At 35.7% G+C, this 16,922-nt stretch overlaps 3 protein-coding genes and 1 pseudogene across 3 annotated transcripts; 2 read left to right on the top strand and 2 right to left on the bottom strand.

Annotated features, from left to right (window-relative positions):
* Positions 1-176: 176 nt before the first annotated feature.
* LOC120215194 lies at positions 177-3,759 on the bottom strand (annotated as a pseudogene).
* A 5,038-nt stretch (positions 3,760-8,797) lies between these two features.
* On the top strand, positions 8,798-9,229 carry LOC120215095 (protein E6-like). The gene has a single exon (XM_039212870.1). The coding sequence runs from the start codon at positions 8,798-8,800 to the stop codon at positions 9,227-9,229; it is 432 nt and encodes a 143-aa protein (XP_039068801.1).
* A 654-nt stretch (positions 9,230-9,883) lies between these two features.
* LOC120215193 (nuclear cap-binding protein subunit 2-like) lies at positions 9,884-12,251 on the bottom strand. The gene is made up of 8 exons (XM_039212929.1): positions 12,159-12,251; positions 11,850-12,073; positions 11,615-11,753; positions 11,370-11,403; positions 11,058-11,168; positions 10,442-10,495; positions 10,249-10,355; positions 9,884-10,034 (listed from the first exon to the last, which is right to left on the bottom strand). The coding sequence occupies exons 1-8, from the start codon at positions 12,174-12,176 to the stop codon at positions 9,960-9,962; spliced, it is 762 nt and encodes a 253-aa protein (XP_039068860.1). The 5' UTR covers positions 12,177-12,251; the 3' UTR covers positions 9,884-9,959.
* Positions 12,252-14,051: 1,800 nt separating this feature from the next.
* On the top strand, positions 14,052-15,104 carry LOC120215094. Its single transcript, XM_039212869.1, has 2 exons — positions 14,052-14,147; positions 14,445-15,104. The coding sequence occupies exons 1-2, from the start codon at positions 14,052-14,054 to the stop codon at positions 15,102-15,104; spliced, it is 756 nt and encodes a 251-aa protein (XP_039068800.1).
* The last annotated feature ends 1,818 nt before the right edge of the window (positions 15,105-16,922 follow it).

Genomic DNA, 16,922 nt, shown 5'->3' with positions numbered 1-16,922 from the left:
ACAAAGTCCTGCGCAGGATTTTGTCTGTTGTCGAATGATGCTTTTAGTTTTCCCCCTTTTAGTTAATGCTGCGTGATCACTGTAGATAACAGGTGTGAACCTATATTCTTAATTTAATGAAAATTTTTGAACCTATCAATCACCAGGATCATGTAAGTTTGGCTAGAATGAAATGGGCTACTTTTTCCATTGATTAAGCTAATAAATGAAAAAACATCTACAAAAACCCATAAGTCCAGGCACTGTCACCCTCAACAACTGACTTTTTGCAACCCCAAACAATCCAAGACAGAGATAGATGCCTTGCTTTGGTCCATCATCATTCATTACAAACGTATACAGTCAAAAGCCACTCCGGTATCTGCTACCCGATACCTTCTCCCAACCAGCAGAGCTGTAGTCCTCTGAGTTGTCAAAACCATGGCTGCCAAAAACAAATATTGAAAACAATTGTCCAATGTCTCTCTCTCTCTCTATGGTGGGTCTAACACTAAACTACTTGGTATGGTTTACTTTCCAAAGAGGACACCTCTCTTGTCACTGCACCATGCCCTCTCCCCCATGAAACCCACCAGCCCGAGGAAAGTTAAATTTTAGTGTGATTCACTACTAGATACAACTAATTAAACTATACTATACTAGCTTGATCAGATTCAGAGGCTTCCTCATCATAGCAGTAATATGGGGAGAGCTTTCCGTCCTTACTGGCTTTGAACTTGTTCTCCCCGCTGGCCTCTTGCAGCAATTTGACCACCTTCCGCATTGAAGGGCGGTTAATGGGGAGAGCGTTAGTGCATAGGATACCGATATCGAGTACCCTGCAAATTTGTTCCTTGTAGGTAGAGTCTAGTCAGTGGTCAATTACTTGTTCCATACCCTTTTGGTTGTAGGTAGAGCAGACCCATTTCGCCATGTCTTTCTCCCCAAATTCTGGATCCGTCGGGGGTTTACCTGTAACCAACTCGAAGATGACAACCCCGAAACTGTAGATGTCACTCTTCTCGTTCACTCTTAGGGTATATGCATATTCTGCACTCGAGTGAAAAGAAATGAATAAGCAAAGCCACTTGTGATATTCAATAAGGTAGCACAAATAACCAATCAACAAAAAGGATCCAGAAGGAACAAACCTGGTGCAATGTAACCATAAGAGCCTGTAATCACAGACATGGATTCTGCAGCTTTGCCGACTCTTTTAACAATCTTTGCAACTCTGAAATCTGCAACTCTGGCACTGAATTCTTCATCTAACAATATGTTGTTCGACTTCACGTCCCGATGAACAATAGGAGGAACACAATCATGATGCAAATAGGATAATCCGTCGGCAGCATCTAAAGCAATCTTGTACCTAGTAGGCCAATCTAACAATCCCCCCTTGCTGCTATGCAGCAAATCCCCCAAGCTCCCATTTGGCATGTACTCATAAACTAAAAGTTGTCCATCTCCGGCATTGCAACAACACCACAGTCTGACAATATTCTTGTGTCGGATTTTTCCCAGCGTTTCGACTTCAGTTTCAAACTCATCCCTCTCTGTATCAGCAGTACTCAAAGAATCCCCCATCTTAACTCCACCACTGATTTTCTTCACGGCCACTGCGTCACCGTTACTAAGCAAAACTTTGTAAACTTTGCCGAAGCTCCCCTTCCGATCTCATTCTCTTCCTTGAGGCAACCAGCAATCTCGTATTCACTAAAACTGATCTTATGAAATGATCTCCACTTTGTTATGGTCTTTTCTTGATCTTTTTGAAACTCCGGTACTTCATGAAGAACCAAACAACCTCTAAAACAAAAACCAGGCCAGCAAGTATAAAAATGGAGGTAAGAATCCACATAGAGTTCTCGTTCTTAGATTGACTTATCTTTGGACAAAGACCATCCAAGTCACCACACAATCCGGGATTCCCCACGAAACTGTTCCTGTAAATTTCATTGGCATAAAGAGGAGGGAGCTCTCCTGAAAGCTGATTATTCGACAAATTAAGCACATTCAGCTTTAAATTCTGCAATTCGTTTGGAACTTCCCCAGAAAATGAGTTACTTGAAAGATCAAGATAATTAAGGACGGGCAAGCTACCAATATCACTAGGAATGCTCCCAGACAGCCTATTGTTAGCCAGATTTAACTCGTTCAAGTTCATTAACCACTTCACTCCTTCGGGATCGTTCCATCGATCTTATTTTTACTAAGATCGAGCTTACCCAACTTGCTCAATTTCACCAAGTACTTAGGAAGTTGACCCGTGAACCCGTTTCCACTAACAGACATCTTTACCAATGCCTCCAAAGACCCGATTTCATCCGGCAACGATCCGGTGAGTCGGTTGTTGGAAATTGACAGAATAGAGAGATTATGAGCACTTGAAATCGTCTTTGGAATTTCCCCACTAAAGGAATTTTCAGCAAGCTCGAGCAAAAATGCTTTGGGTAGTCCCCAAAAGTGGTCTGGAATTAGACCCGAGAAACGATTGTGCTTCAACCGGACCCGGCCTAAACTCGTGCTGCTGCCTAGACTTTCTGAATTTTGCCTGAAATGAATTGTAAATCAAAATGATGTCCTCTAGCTGCCTTTTTGCGCACAAGTTCTCTGGAATTTCTCCAGAAAACCGATTATAAGACAAATCCAAACTTTGTAATGGCGAGTTTGCACCAAGTTGACTCGGCAGTGGTCCGTTGAGTTTGTTGTTGAACAATTTCAGCTCGTGCAACTTTTCCGACCTAGTTATGCTCTTCGGTAAAGTCCCTCCAAGACTGTTGTAATAAAGATTCAATGACTCAAGCTGTAATCCGCATAAACCAGCCGGAATTGCCCCGGTTAATTCATTCATGGACGCGTCGAACCGCTTCAACTTAGTTAAATTCCCCATGTTTAACGGCAACGATAGAGAGTTGTTATACAACTCAATTTGGTCGATGTTTTTCAACTCGGAAATTGAACTAGGAATCGACCCAGTGAGCCGATTCAAGGACAAATCAAGATTTCGAAGGTGAACCAACCGACCGAAACTCGAGGGAATTTGGCGGATAATATTACAACCCGCGAGAAAAAGCTGCTCGAGATTTGTTAAATTGTCGAGTTCACTCCGAATATGAGTAGGAAAAAAGGGGTTATAAGCAAGGTCCAACTCTTTGAGAGTCGAAATGTTTCCAAGCACAACAGGAATGGTTCCGTCGAGGAGATTTTCCGCCAAATTTAGATATTCGAGCCGTTGAAATTGTCCGAAACTCGAGGGAATCTCGCCGGAGAAGTTATTCCCGAAAAGGATTAGATTTTGGAGTGAGGGCATCGTTGCGAGGGAGTGAGGCAAAGACCCAACAAGGAGGTTCTGTGAGAGATCGAGGGTCATTAGATTTCGACACTCGGAAATATCAACGGGTTGTGATAATTAATGGAGTTATTAGCGGGCAAGACGGAGCGAAGAGAAGGGAGACGACATATAAAAAGCGGGAAGGGCCCAGCGAGTTGAAGGTTGGAAAGGGTAACCGATTCGACTTGTCGAGTGAGTGAGTTGCAGGAAATGCCGCTCCAGTTGCAAGGAGTATCGTCTCGGTTGTTCCAGGAGGAAAGGGCGTCGGTTGGGTCGGAAAGGCTTTGCTTGACTTGCAGAAGGTGCAGACCTTCCTGGTTGAGAGCAAAAGCATGCGGTAGAGGGTTCAAGAACATCAGCAAGAATACCAGAATCATTGTTTCAGTTTCTGCTTTGATGGAGGTGGAATTCAATTTACGGAGGGAGTGTAGGAGGCGGGCATGGAGGAAATGATTTTTTTTAAGGGAGGGAAAGATTGGGCAGTGGAGTGGGTCCTACGCTTTTTGGGAAGATGATTGCTCAGACTTGAAAAATGCCCATAATGAAGTTGCTGCCGTTTTAAAAGTCGTTTGACAAAATGGTTCGGAATTTTAAAAAATCCGACACTCAAAAGATGTTTAGTAGTAATCACATTGCTTTTTGGCCAATACACAATTTATCAATGATTTATAATTTTGTTGAAGAATGTAAACGAGACGAGATAGATCGTGAGTTATTCGAGATTGACTCGATCAAGGCTCGATAGATACTCGGATCGAATGGACTCGACTCGAGTTTTAACGAGCTGAAACAAGCTACTCGATATTCGACTCGAAAAGTTTGTGAGCAGCTTGAAATATAATATATTAAGATTTTATTTAAAAAAATAAATTAATAATATTAATATTTATGTATTGATTTTTTTAAAAATATAGTAAGATTTCATGTATTTAAGGTTCATGTTCGAGTTCGAGTTTGAGGCTTTAATCGAGTTAAATTTAAGATTTTTTTTCATTTCGAGCCTTTTCGAGCTGATCACGAGCTTCAGTCCAGGATTTCGAGTTCAAGTCGAGCTTGAAAATTTTAAGCTCGCGAGTTTTCGAGTCGAGTCGAGCTCCATTTCAGAGTTTTCGAATCGAGTCGAGTTCAGTAATACTCGAGTTCGACTCGGCTCGTTTACCTCCCTAGTTGAAGACGGGTCTTTACTTTTAAAATTATCAAAGCTTATGGATTTATTATATGAATGTTTTTTTTTTAATTTGAGTTTTCCTCTATCAATGTTATCGATTTTACCACCCTCTGTAAATCGTGATTTGAGCAATGTTTTTAAAATTGGATCGACATTAAACCGGTGAAGGTATTAGTTTACTGATTCAATCGGGTTTAATCACGGTTGAATTGGATTTTATATAAAATAATATTTTTTTTAAATTTTACATAATATTCAAAACAATATTAATATATATGTAATACTTTTTTTAAGTTTACAATATTAAAAGGTATAAAAATATCACAAGTCATAACATATATAAATTAAAAATTATAAAATCAAGTGAAACAAAATGATTCAAATCAACTACAATAAATATTTAAGGTAAAACATATTAAATAATAAATATTATTATATAACTATAATCAAACAAATAAAATTATGACTTAAAAAAATCATAACAAATGATGTTATTTGATTTATTTTTTTTAAAAACAATCTCACATGGCTAAGAAACATCGAAGAGCATCCCAAAAGTTTAAAGAGAAAATATGAGAATAAAACAATCTCAAATGGCTAAGAAACATAGAAGAGCATCCCAACTTACTTCTATAAATAATATAGGTAATTTGACATTTAAAATCATGGAATCTTTTGGCGAGCACAGAGCGAACTATTCTTTTGCTTCAATTGAGCTCAAATTTTAGACTTCAATCGAACTTCTAATTTTTTTTAGTTCGAGCCTTTTTGAGTTCTAGTTTTAATATTATATTTCGAGTTCGAGTTGAACTTGATAATTTTTAGCTCGTGAGTTTTTTAGTCGAGTTGAGCTTACTTTTAAAGTTTTCGAGTTCGAATTGAGCTCAGCAATACTCGAATTTGACTCGGCTCGTTGAACAAACGACGTCGTTTGGTTTAACTTTTTTTAAAAGAAAAAAATTTAAAGAGTAAAAATATGAGCATCCCAATTTTTTTAAAAAGAAAAAAGTGAACCGGCGGTTCAAACCGATTTTACCGGTTCATCCCGGTTTTACTGGATTTTCAACTGATTCTACCGATTTTCAGCCGGTTCATTACTAGTTCGGTTTTGTGAGGTAATCGGACCGGACATGCCACTGGTTCACGATTCAACCGGTTGAACCGACTGATCCGGTCCGATTTTGATAATCATGAATGAGTATAATTTTCACTTTTTCGTGGTTCGACTTCTATCACCGAAACTTGAAACAAAAAAAAACCGACGACTTTCACCTCAAACACCCCAAACTAATTGCAAAACAAATCGTGCACACACAATAGTTATCGTCACACCATGCTGATCAAACCTGCTTTCCGCAACAAATCGTTTCTTGTCTAAACGTGTAGCAAGCAATGCCCTCACAACGACATTATTCATCTTATGAACACCGCTATGGTTAAGATCCTCCCTCGTTAGGTAGATATTCATGGAAAGCAGTGCATTATTTACATGCTTAATATGCAATAACGAGTGATTAAAGCAGAAATGAAAAATAATAGTATTAAGTATAAATTTAGAAAAATAGCTAAATGATCCAAATGAAAACGTGAGAATAAGTGGTGATCAAATAGATAGTTTAATAAAAAAAATAAAGTATATAAATGGTCTCCGATTATAAGGTGTGTTTTATTGAGTTCTTTGACTATTAAAAGTTACAAAATGATTCCGACTATATGACATTGCTTTATTGATTCATCCGACTATTAAAACTTACAAAATGATCATTCGACTATTCGTATATTTCAAACTCGTCATTTTTCATTAAAAAATTGACAGTCGTCCAAGATAGATGTTAATTTATTGATTGAGATATGATAAAATTTGATCTCATAATCATTTTAGTTGTATTTTGTCGATCAAATCTTTGTTTACATTATGTTATCGAGTCAGTACCTGAGATATTATACTGAAGAGTCAGTGGTTGAAAGTAACGACAGTGTTAATAAACATCAGTAAAATATGATTTTATCATAAATCAGTCGACAATTTAACGTCTACCTCAGATGAAAGTCAATTTTTAAGATAAAAATGACGATTTTAGAACATATGAACAATCGAATAATTATGTTATAAATTTTAATAATAAGAGTTTAATAAAATAATATTTTATAATCAAAGATTATTTTATAACTTATAATAATTATAGAATTTAACAAAACAATATTATATAATAACGAATGTGTGCTTTTCCCTTTAAAAAAAATAGGTGACTGTGTGACGCCAAATGAGGCACGTGTAATAAGTACGAAAATTATTGGACAATGGAAATAAACAAAACATAATGATAAATATCAGTGGTAAAAAAGTGTAGTCTGGAGTCAATGTGAAAGGGATAGCAATGAATTTTTATCCTATTTTCTTAACTATAGAAAAAATCTATTAATATATATAGAGATTAATATAAACATAAATTAATAAATTTAACCAAAAATTATTAAAAGAGTGTACGAACAATTTCAAAGTCTAAACTCTAAAATAATAATATGCATATACATTAAAATAATAAATAGGGTTTGGTTTTAAAGTGTAGTAAAATATTAATTAATAAACTAGTATTTTTATTGTTTATTAAAAATTAATATATTAGTAATTTATAATCTTTTTTATTATCAATTAGTAAAGTAATAATTTTTTGAATGAAATATTTTTTTAAGATTAATATTATAATAAAAAATTAACAAATTGTTCGCAAACTTATCGGATCGAGTTGAGCTTTATTTGACTCAACTCATTAATGTCTCGCGTCGAGTCAACCCGAATCGAGCTTTTACTAAATTTAAACACTCCTAGATGTAATGTAATCATCTCCAGTTTCTGCTTACAGCCTTGGGTCGGTTTAGTTGGAGATGTAATAGGTTGATGATGGGAGGAAACGAGAAAATAAGTAAGAGAGTTCGGTTTAAACGGAGTTTTAAATCTTTGGTCACTGAAGTGCAAGAATAAATATGAAGAGATAGAATAAGTCAACAATTAATCCTCATTTAATTGTCCATAATACACCAATAAATTTATTGATTTTAATTAATAACATTAAATGAACTTCATTTAAGTTTAAAATTATAAACTATAAAGCGACCTATAATTAATAAGTAATAACAATATTTTTAATAATTATTTTAATTTCATTTAAAGCCAACCCCATATATAACCAAAGCCTATAATAAAAGCTTAACCCATAACCATAACCCAAACTACACCCAACACGATCAAAACTCAAATGCCATATAGTAGAAACCCAAATACCTTGAAACTCAAGTGATGAGTGCTCCATTTAGATATCAGTGTTTAATTGAGTCGAGTCGAAAAAATTGATTAATGATTACTATTTTATAACTCGAATTTAATTTGAATTTTTTTAGAGTCGAGTAAGTTTTCGAGTTTAAATTTAATTATAAATATTTTTAATATTATGATATTATTTGATTCCAATTTAATTGATTTTTTATGACCATATACAATACATATATATTTCTTCATATTTGTTTTCATATGTAATGTACGTATATCATACATAGTTGAGGCACCCGACTCAAAACTTGAAAATCAATCCACTATTACTAAAAATTTTGAGTTATTCGAGTTGTATTTTATAACTCGATTTGAACTTGAAATTTAATTTTCGAGTCGAATCAAGTCGAAAAAATTAATTTTTCTAGTGAATTCGAGTTTTTATCATCCCTAAATCTATGCATCTCTTTCAGGGCTGAATATATATATAATTAATATTAAATCATTTTAAAAATAAATTTATAATATTTATTTATAATAATATATAAGTTTAAATTATTTAAAATTAAATAAATATTATAAAAAAAACTTATTCTATCATAAATAATTTACAATTTATATTTTATTTAAAAAAGATTTGTTAAGTAAAATAATAAAAACAAATATTTAGAGAAAAAAAACTAAAGAAAAGAAAAAAGAAAAAAAATATGAAGATAAAGAATACAACATAAATTATGACAGAAGTGCTGCAACTCTGCTGTCTGCAATGGGGGCAAATTGGCTGGGATTTTGCTTTGAATTGGGTCGTGGGAAATCTTGCGCAAGTCCCTTCATTGTTTGTATTTTAAAGATTGCTTGGAGGATTTTCTACTTTATTTGGAGAGGACGTAATCGTAAGGGGGAGTTTAAATCAATTGAGGATATTGTGGACTGTGTTAAGGAGGTGGTTAAGATCCGTTTGCAAACTCATTATATAGATTGATTGGATCGGGTAAGTTTTGCTTTGTGCAGTAGTTTGGGGATCCATCGATTGTATACAGCAGCACAAATGGATACCAATGCCGAGATCAACACTCCCACCACTACTTCCACTTTCGAAAACGTTCTCTTCACCGACGAAAGATACGAGACAGGCTACGAGAAAAACAACAAAGATGAGTACACCACGAGCAATTACAACTACAATGACGATGACTACACCCTCAGCAACTACAATACCAATGGCTACGACGGCAACTACAACAATAATGGATACGAGACCGAGAGACAAGGAATGAGTTACACCAGATTTGTGGAAGGTGGTAAGCATTTTTATAATGTGGAGAACAAGAATTTCTACCCTAATGAATATGAGTTTTCATCGAGCAAGGAAACTAGTGAAAATGAAGGTTACTACGGAAATACAGAGAACCCCATGGAAGATGAGTACCAGGAGAGACAAGAAGAGCATGTGCCCTTGATATTTGGTTTGGAAGAGTGATTCATGGGATCAGCCTTTTCTGTGTTTTATTATTTCACTTCACTCGCGTTTTGTTATTTTACAAATCAAAATGGAAATTATATTTTGAGATAAAATTAAAATATTCAAAAGTATTTAGCGTTAGCTGCTTGTGAATGGCAATGAGGGATGACTGAAGACGGACCGACGGTAAAGGCAATGACCACGTGCTCGGTGAGATTGAGAGATACACGTAAGACCGGTGCAAGAGAATTGATACTAATTTGAGAATTCTAAATTTGCAATTGGGGTGGGGGTTGGTCGTTTTGGGGTGAAACGATAAGGGAAATTTTATGACCCGAACATGACCACAAATATCCATAGCAAGTGTTCCGGTAACAATCAGCTATTGCATAAACCACAAAGACCTATGCCATGCAACATGTCCTGCTTCTGTCAAATGAATAAGAAAGATCTGCAAGACGCTGAGACTTGAATTATTAAATGTTGGAAACGCAGAATCAAGGCCGGCATACCAAATAGAACTATGCATGTTAGTTGCCGAAAAATAAAAAAATAATAATTATTTCATTTTAAACATACAAGGAATGCCTAAAACAAATCCCTAAATCACAAGGCAAGCACTGAAGCAGGGCATTTGGTGTTCTATTGTAGAGCATGAAAACTTCATAATGTTCTACCTCTGGAGCACCGGTAACAAATGCATGAAGATATCAATAACTCCCTCTTCGTGAAAACATAAACGTATCCATTAAGGCCGTCGTTTACGGTCGTCTTCTTCTTCATCATCAGAATCACCACTCTCCCGGAAACGTGGATTCTTCTCCTGTTGAGTCGAAGTTATGGTTTAAAATATGCAACAGACAGGAAATGTGAGAACATTAGGATTGGAAAATGATATAATCTTTCTTAAATGTATCTATTTCCAGCTTATTGTGTCTCCTGACGGCTTATATAAAATCAAGAGGAGCAAAGTAGGGGGACAAAAACAACTCAACATTTCTCGACAAAAATCTTTTCATAGTGCTGTGAAGCATTACCGGTCTAGAGTCATGGTCAGAGGCTCTCCTGGATTCATGATCTGAGTTTCTCTTTGAGGACTCTCGTCCATGGCGGTCATCATCTCGGTCCCGCTTCCGATGGGAATCTGATTTATCAACAATAACCAAATCTATGAATGGTTTGAGCATGTGTCTACATGACAATAAAAACTAGTGAATAAAAGGTAAATACCTCTACCATGACGATAAGAACCACCATGTCCATGGCCCCCACCATGCTTACCATCTGTAATTATATAACATGTCAGTATGTTTCATCTTTTCTCCGAGCACATTAACACACAAAACAACATGAGATGCACATTAAAGGACAGAGGATCCTTTAAACACATAAGGTAGATGGTATCGAGGAGATTTGCTTTGTTACAGAGGACTAAACCATGCAGGGATCAAATGATAAGTAGAAACGAAAGTGATATAAACTGAGTATAAAAACCTCGCTGCAAAAAACAAACAAATTATCTATCAAGAATATAAAATAAAGCCTACTTTTTCAAATATGTTCATAACTTACTATAGAAGAGGCTAATCATATCTAAGAGAGCCAAACATTTTCCTTCTCCACTAATTATCATCTTCTAGTTTTTATTTGAAGCCATTAGCTTATATTTTTCTCGGTTCTTTAATATAGAGCATGCAGACTAGAGTCTATAGAACTATATTTTAAAACAAGGAGCAGAAAACAATAGGCAACTTCGTCATTTTATGAGCTCAAAAAAGGAAAAATTCTAACCAACAACGCAAACTAGAGTCTATAGATCTATATTAAAAAGTCTGCAGGAACTTACAATGAGGGGGCATAACCGGTGGGAAAGCGCCCAAGGACCCAGCACCATAATCTACAAGCTGCCTTTGTGCTTCCAATTCTCTTTGAACTAATTTTCCATAGCCACCTCTGGGTATAGTTTGTTAAGGTATGAGACAATATATAGACAGAAAAGACATTCAGAAGAGAACCCAATGGTTTATGTAGGAACCAACGACCGTATTTTTCAATGCATAAGCATTCATATACTTATGCATCTTTCATTTGTTTTTTGTTTTGGAACAAGTTAAGAAATTATGAGCATCAAATTTCAAACAAACAGTTGAAAGGATATCAGGATCATAATCAGTTCGGTATTCATCTCGCACCTGCATATATATAAAGCTTAGTTGATTAATACACGAAAAATAGTAGTTTAGCAATACTCTCTCCATCCCAGTTGATATATCACAGTTCCATAGTAAACAAGCCTAGAACTAAACATCCAATTACACAAGCCAAAACAATAAAAAAAAATTCATTAAAATATGCATTAAGTCATGCATTTGAAAAATTGCAGGCAAAACAAAAGGAACTTACTTGGCCACCACTTCGGCCACGGCCCCATTGCCTTCCTTCAACAAATCCCCAATCGAAATCTACACGAATTGGGCGGTCGTCAAGAATGGTCCCGCTGATGTATTTAACAGCATCCTCAGCATCTTCCCTAGAATAATACCTGATGAAAAAACCCGAAACAGAAACAAAAACCCAATAATCAATTAAGAGTTGCAAATTGAATATTAGCAATTATTTTGGAGAAAAACAGAGTTACAAGACAAAGCAAAAGCCGCAAGGTGTCTTAGAGTTCTTGTCAAGGCCCATAATTATTTTCTTAATTTCACCGGCTCTAGAGAAAAGCTCGTAAACTTGTTCTTCAGTAGTGTAAAATGACATGTTTCCGATATAGACGGTTGTCGAATTGAGGAGTGCTTGCTCGAATTCCTCTTGAGTGCCATTAAATCTTCTGTCTCGGTACGCTGAAAGCTTAGCTGGGTCCTGTAATTTTAACACCAAAAGAATAGATAAAAGAATAATCATCAAGTAATTTACATTGGAAGCAACTGGGAAGCAAATAACATACCTTGAACAGAGAAGCCATTGCCTTCTTCAAAAGCTCCCAAAAATTCGATTTGTCTGCATATAACGAGTTATAAAGGTCGAGGCTTTTGCCTTGCCCTCGATGAACACTACAGTGAAGTTGCTAATAAAGTACTATTTATTGGGCCGTAACTTTTACGAAGAAAAAAGGGGAGTAATTTTTTGTTTCAGCCTTCGGCCCATTATCGTTTCCCCACTTATGCTTATTCGGTTCAGTCCTACTCAGCTATCTTTCTCTACTTCGCCTGGTCTGGAAATGGGGATAGCAACAGGGATAGCAACGGGTAAAGTTGGATTTAGTCAACTCGATTAGACTCGAAAATATATATCATTCATTATTATTTAACCCGATTCGATAATTTTATATTCTTCATCCAATTCAAAAAATATACCATTCACTCGACTTCGGTTCGAACCGAATTTTTAGAGTATACATCTGATCTAATCCGATTTGATCCGATATAAAATAAAGATTTAATTAAAAAATAATAGATAGAGGAGATATTATAACAATTACTCACAAATTTATTTGAAGAAATTACACTTACTCTAAGTTGGAGTTTTTTCATTCTCTACCTGAATTCAACCCGACTCAACATCATTCCCTTAAAAAATCTAATTCAACTTAACCTGAGCCCAAAATTGTCTTAAAAAAATATGATTCTATTAATTCGAGTCAGATCAAAATCGATCGATTTCAGATTAAATTGCATCACTATCCGGAAAGGCTTCCAAAACCCAAATCCTTGAAGCATAAAGAATAAAAGGTAAAAGTACGTTTGGTTTCAGGAAATATAGACTATTTTCATTTTTTATATTTTTAGAAAATAGAAAACGTTGAAAAAATACGTTTGGTGGTAAAATTAGAAAATGAAAATAAAAATAAGTGAAAATCTGAAAAGATATAAATGATGTTTTCAGTGTTTTCTCAGAAAATTGCTTTCAAAATTTTAAAAAATAAAAAATTATGGGTTTCACGTTATAACTTACAGCGCAAAAAAAGCATTCATGTTTATCTCTGCAATTAATCAAAAGAACATCAATATTTTGTAAAATCCATGCTTCAGTGGTAGAATCGACTCTAAAACCTTCAAAGCTTGTGTTCCTCTCATCACTCACAACTCATACTTTGAGGATTTTTCTACAACAACGATGTTTATATTTGTTTTGCTAAAATGTATGATATAATTGGAGAATCTTTCTACAATTCTTACTTTAAGGTAATGCTCTTCTCAAATAATTTATGTGTTTTAAGCTTTACAATTATACTAGACTTAAACAATGATCAAATTTATGTAATATTGTTCTTTGCATCGGAAGCAATTACTATCTTTCACTAACACTTGATTTAAAAAAAATTGAAAGATTTTCTGCCTATTAATTGTTCTTTGTATCGAATGGAATTAAAATCTTTGTATAACAACTTTTTAATTTAATTTAATTATACGAGTTGAAGTTATAATAATATCTTTCGATTTAATTCACATTAATTATTTTACTTTAGTACAACTTCTAATCCTAATAAAAGTATCTTTCTTTAATTACTTTTTAACCTTTTATTTTAGTATTTAAATATCAATTATCTTAAAGCTCATAAATTGCAAGTTAATTGTTGATCTGATGGTTTTATATTTGCCAGGTAAATAACTAACTTCATATGAAATTTCTTATTATTCTTATGTAGTTTTTTGTTTAATGTTAATGCTTGTAATTTGTATCTTCTATTTGTCATTGGTTTTTTAATTTAACTATATTCAATTATAGTTTGATTTCTATTTGAATGTCTATTAGTATATCGGAATGTTTTAAACACGCTGTTAATGACACAAACCCATCTGTAGTCTTCTTTATGGAGACTAAGTTGCAATCGGTGAATATGGAAAGTGTTCGTCGTAGTTTTGGTTATCCGAATGGTATTGAGGTAGTAGCAGCGGGCCGAAGTGGAGGAATGTGTTTCGGCTGGAAAACGATTGTAAGGCCTCTTTACAATCTTTATCAAATAGGCATATTGATGTGATTGTTGAAGAAGATTCTGAAGGTCATAAGTGGCGTTGCACGGGTTTTTACGATTCCCCTCAAGTTGCAAATCGTGAATAAGCTTAGAATTTACTCCGACAACTAAATATGGATCCATCTTGTCCGTGGTTAGTGATTGGAGATTTTAATAAAATTTTATCTAATCAGGAGATATAAATAGGCAATCTGCCAAGGGACAGTCAACTGTTGGGCTTTCAATCAGCTTTGACAGATTGTGGCCTGTCTGATATAGGGTACAAAGGAACTTGGTTTACGTAGGACGGGGAAATTTGAAAATAATAATATCCGGGTAAGATTGGATAAGGGTGTGGCTAACGGAACTTGGTGGGATCTCTTCCCTCATTTTCAGCTCGATCACCTCTCGCACTTGATATCTGATCACTGCCCTCTGTTACTGAGAACAGAGGCTTTGTTCAATTCCCATAGACCCCATTGGCATTTTCGTTTTGAGGCTTCTTGGTTAACCGAAGAATCATGTGAGCAAGAAGTTAAACGTTTGTGGACAGCGAGTACTGAGATGTTTTTGGAGAAATTGAAAGCTGTGAGTTTTGGGTTGGAAACGTGGTTTCGAAAGTTACAAAGGGAGAAATGGATTACTGAAAAACAATTGAAGGAAAGGCTGGATCAATTAAATGAAGCACAGTTGACTGATGAAGTACTAGGGGAGATTATCGATGTTAAGATGGCACTTAATTTAGAAGCTGATTGTGAATCAATTTATTGGGAACAACGAGCAAGGGCTAATTGGCTAAAACATGGGGATAGAAATACTACTTTTTTCCATAAAGTTGCATCATGTAAACGACGTCGAAACATGATTATGAATTTGTGCGATCGAGATGGCAATATACAGGATGAGTACGACCATATGAGTCGTGTGGATCATGACTAGTTTAAGGAGTTGTTTACTTCCCAGGGAGAGTTTGACGTTTCAGAAGTACTAGATGAAATTATTCCCCGCATTACGAATTAGATGATTGAACAACTTATTAAACCGTTTGAGCGATGTGAAGTGTTGGAGGCTCTGAAATCGATGGCCTCATTAAAAGCAGCGGGTGAAGATGGTCTAGGTGCTGTTTTCTATCAAGGTTTTGGCACATTGTGGGGGAGGAGGTCACTGATTTTTGTCTTAACATTTAATTGGGAGTCCTTCGATGAACGAAATTAATAGAACCCACATCGTGTTGATTCCTAAGGTATCGAACCCTTCAAGTATGACTCAGTTTCGACCTATAAGTCTTTGTAATATACTGTTCAAAATTATCTCTAAAATGTTAGTAAATCATTTTCAAACTGTCCTGAACATCTGTATCGATGAGGCTCAGAGTGCCTTTGTACTAGGGCGCCTGATCTCGGATAATATTATGATTGCTTATGATACATTGCACTATTTAAAGAAAAGATTGCTTATGAGACATTGTACTTGGGTTCTTTTGCTTTGAAATTGGATATGAGCAAATGTTATGATCGGGTAGAATGACATTTTTATGATCGATGATGACTAAAATGGGTTTCGATTCAGTATGGATTCATTGGATTATGGAGTGTATTCAGACAGTTTCCTACACGGTAATTTTGAATGGTTCGATATGTGATAGTTTTGTTCCGACGAGAGGACTCCGGCAAGGAGACCCTATGAGTCCGTATCTGTTTCTGTTATGTGCTAAAGGTCTTTCCGCCCTTCTTAATTCGGCGTCCCAGAATGGCAGGTTAAAAGGTGTTAGGATTGCGCGAGGTGCTCCCCTAATCACCCATTTGTTATTTGTGGATGACTGTATGATTTTTGGCGGAGCAAATTCACTCAGGGCAGCTCAAATTAAAAGACTGCTGGAAGCTTATGGACAGATGTCAGGTCCATTGGTGAATTTTGAAAAATTCGGTATTTTCATTGAGGCTAACATGATAACAAAAAATAGGAGGGAGGTTTGTCGCATCTTGGCAGTAGATAGCTCAAATAATCTGGAGAAATACTTGGGCCTTCCAGCTATAGTTGGGCGTGATAAGAAAAGGGCATTCATGGGACTCCGGGATGGTTTTAATATCCACACACACAAATGGAGCTCGAGATTGCTTTCTATGGGAGGCAAGGAGGTTTTCATTAAGGCTATCTTACAATCACTACCGATCTACGCAATGTCCTGTTTCTTACTCCCGATGTCACTATGTAGAGAATTTGAGTCTGTAGCAGCTCGTTTCTGGTGGCAACATTCTGTGTCGAAAAGGAGCATTCATTGGTGTACTTGGAAGGATTTATGCAATCGAAAGATGATGGGGGTTTGGGCTTTAAAGATTTTGGTAAATTTAATATCGTTCTTCTTGCCAAAAAAGGGTGAATGTTGTTTCACAATCCTAGCTCTCTCGTGGCTAGGGTATATCAGGCAAAGTATTACCCCATAACTGATTGTAGCAAAGAGAAGGTTGGTTCGAATCCCTCTTTGATCTGGAGAAGTGCGTGGTGTGCGTATGGTATACTAGATCAAGGTATTTTTTGGAGAATTGGGAGTGCCTGCTTGGTCTCTATATGGAATGACTTCTGGCTACCGGATAGCAGACCCAGAAATATTGAGACACTTAGAGTTGATACAGTAAACTGGGTGTCTGATTTCAGCCTAGGACTAGAGAATGAGACGTGGATCTTATCACGTGTATTTTTTATGCGGTCGATGTAAGGCGAATTCTAAATATCCCTCTCTCGCAGACTATATCACCT

Source organism: Hibiscus syriacus, unplaced genomic scaffold (genome assembly GCF_006381635.1).
Source record: "Hibiscus syriacus cultivar Baekdansim isolate YM2019G1 unplaced genomic scaffold, ASM638163v2 tig00110114_pilon, whole genome shotgun sequence".
Taxonomy (NCBI): Eukaryota; Viridiplantae; Streptophyta; class Magnoliopsida; order Malvales; family Malvaceae; genus Hibiscus; species Hibiscus syriacus.
Note: the sequence above shows the minus strand (reverse complement) of the source record. Positions and strands in the feature narration are given on the sequence as shown.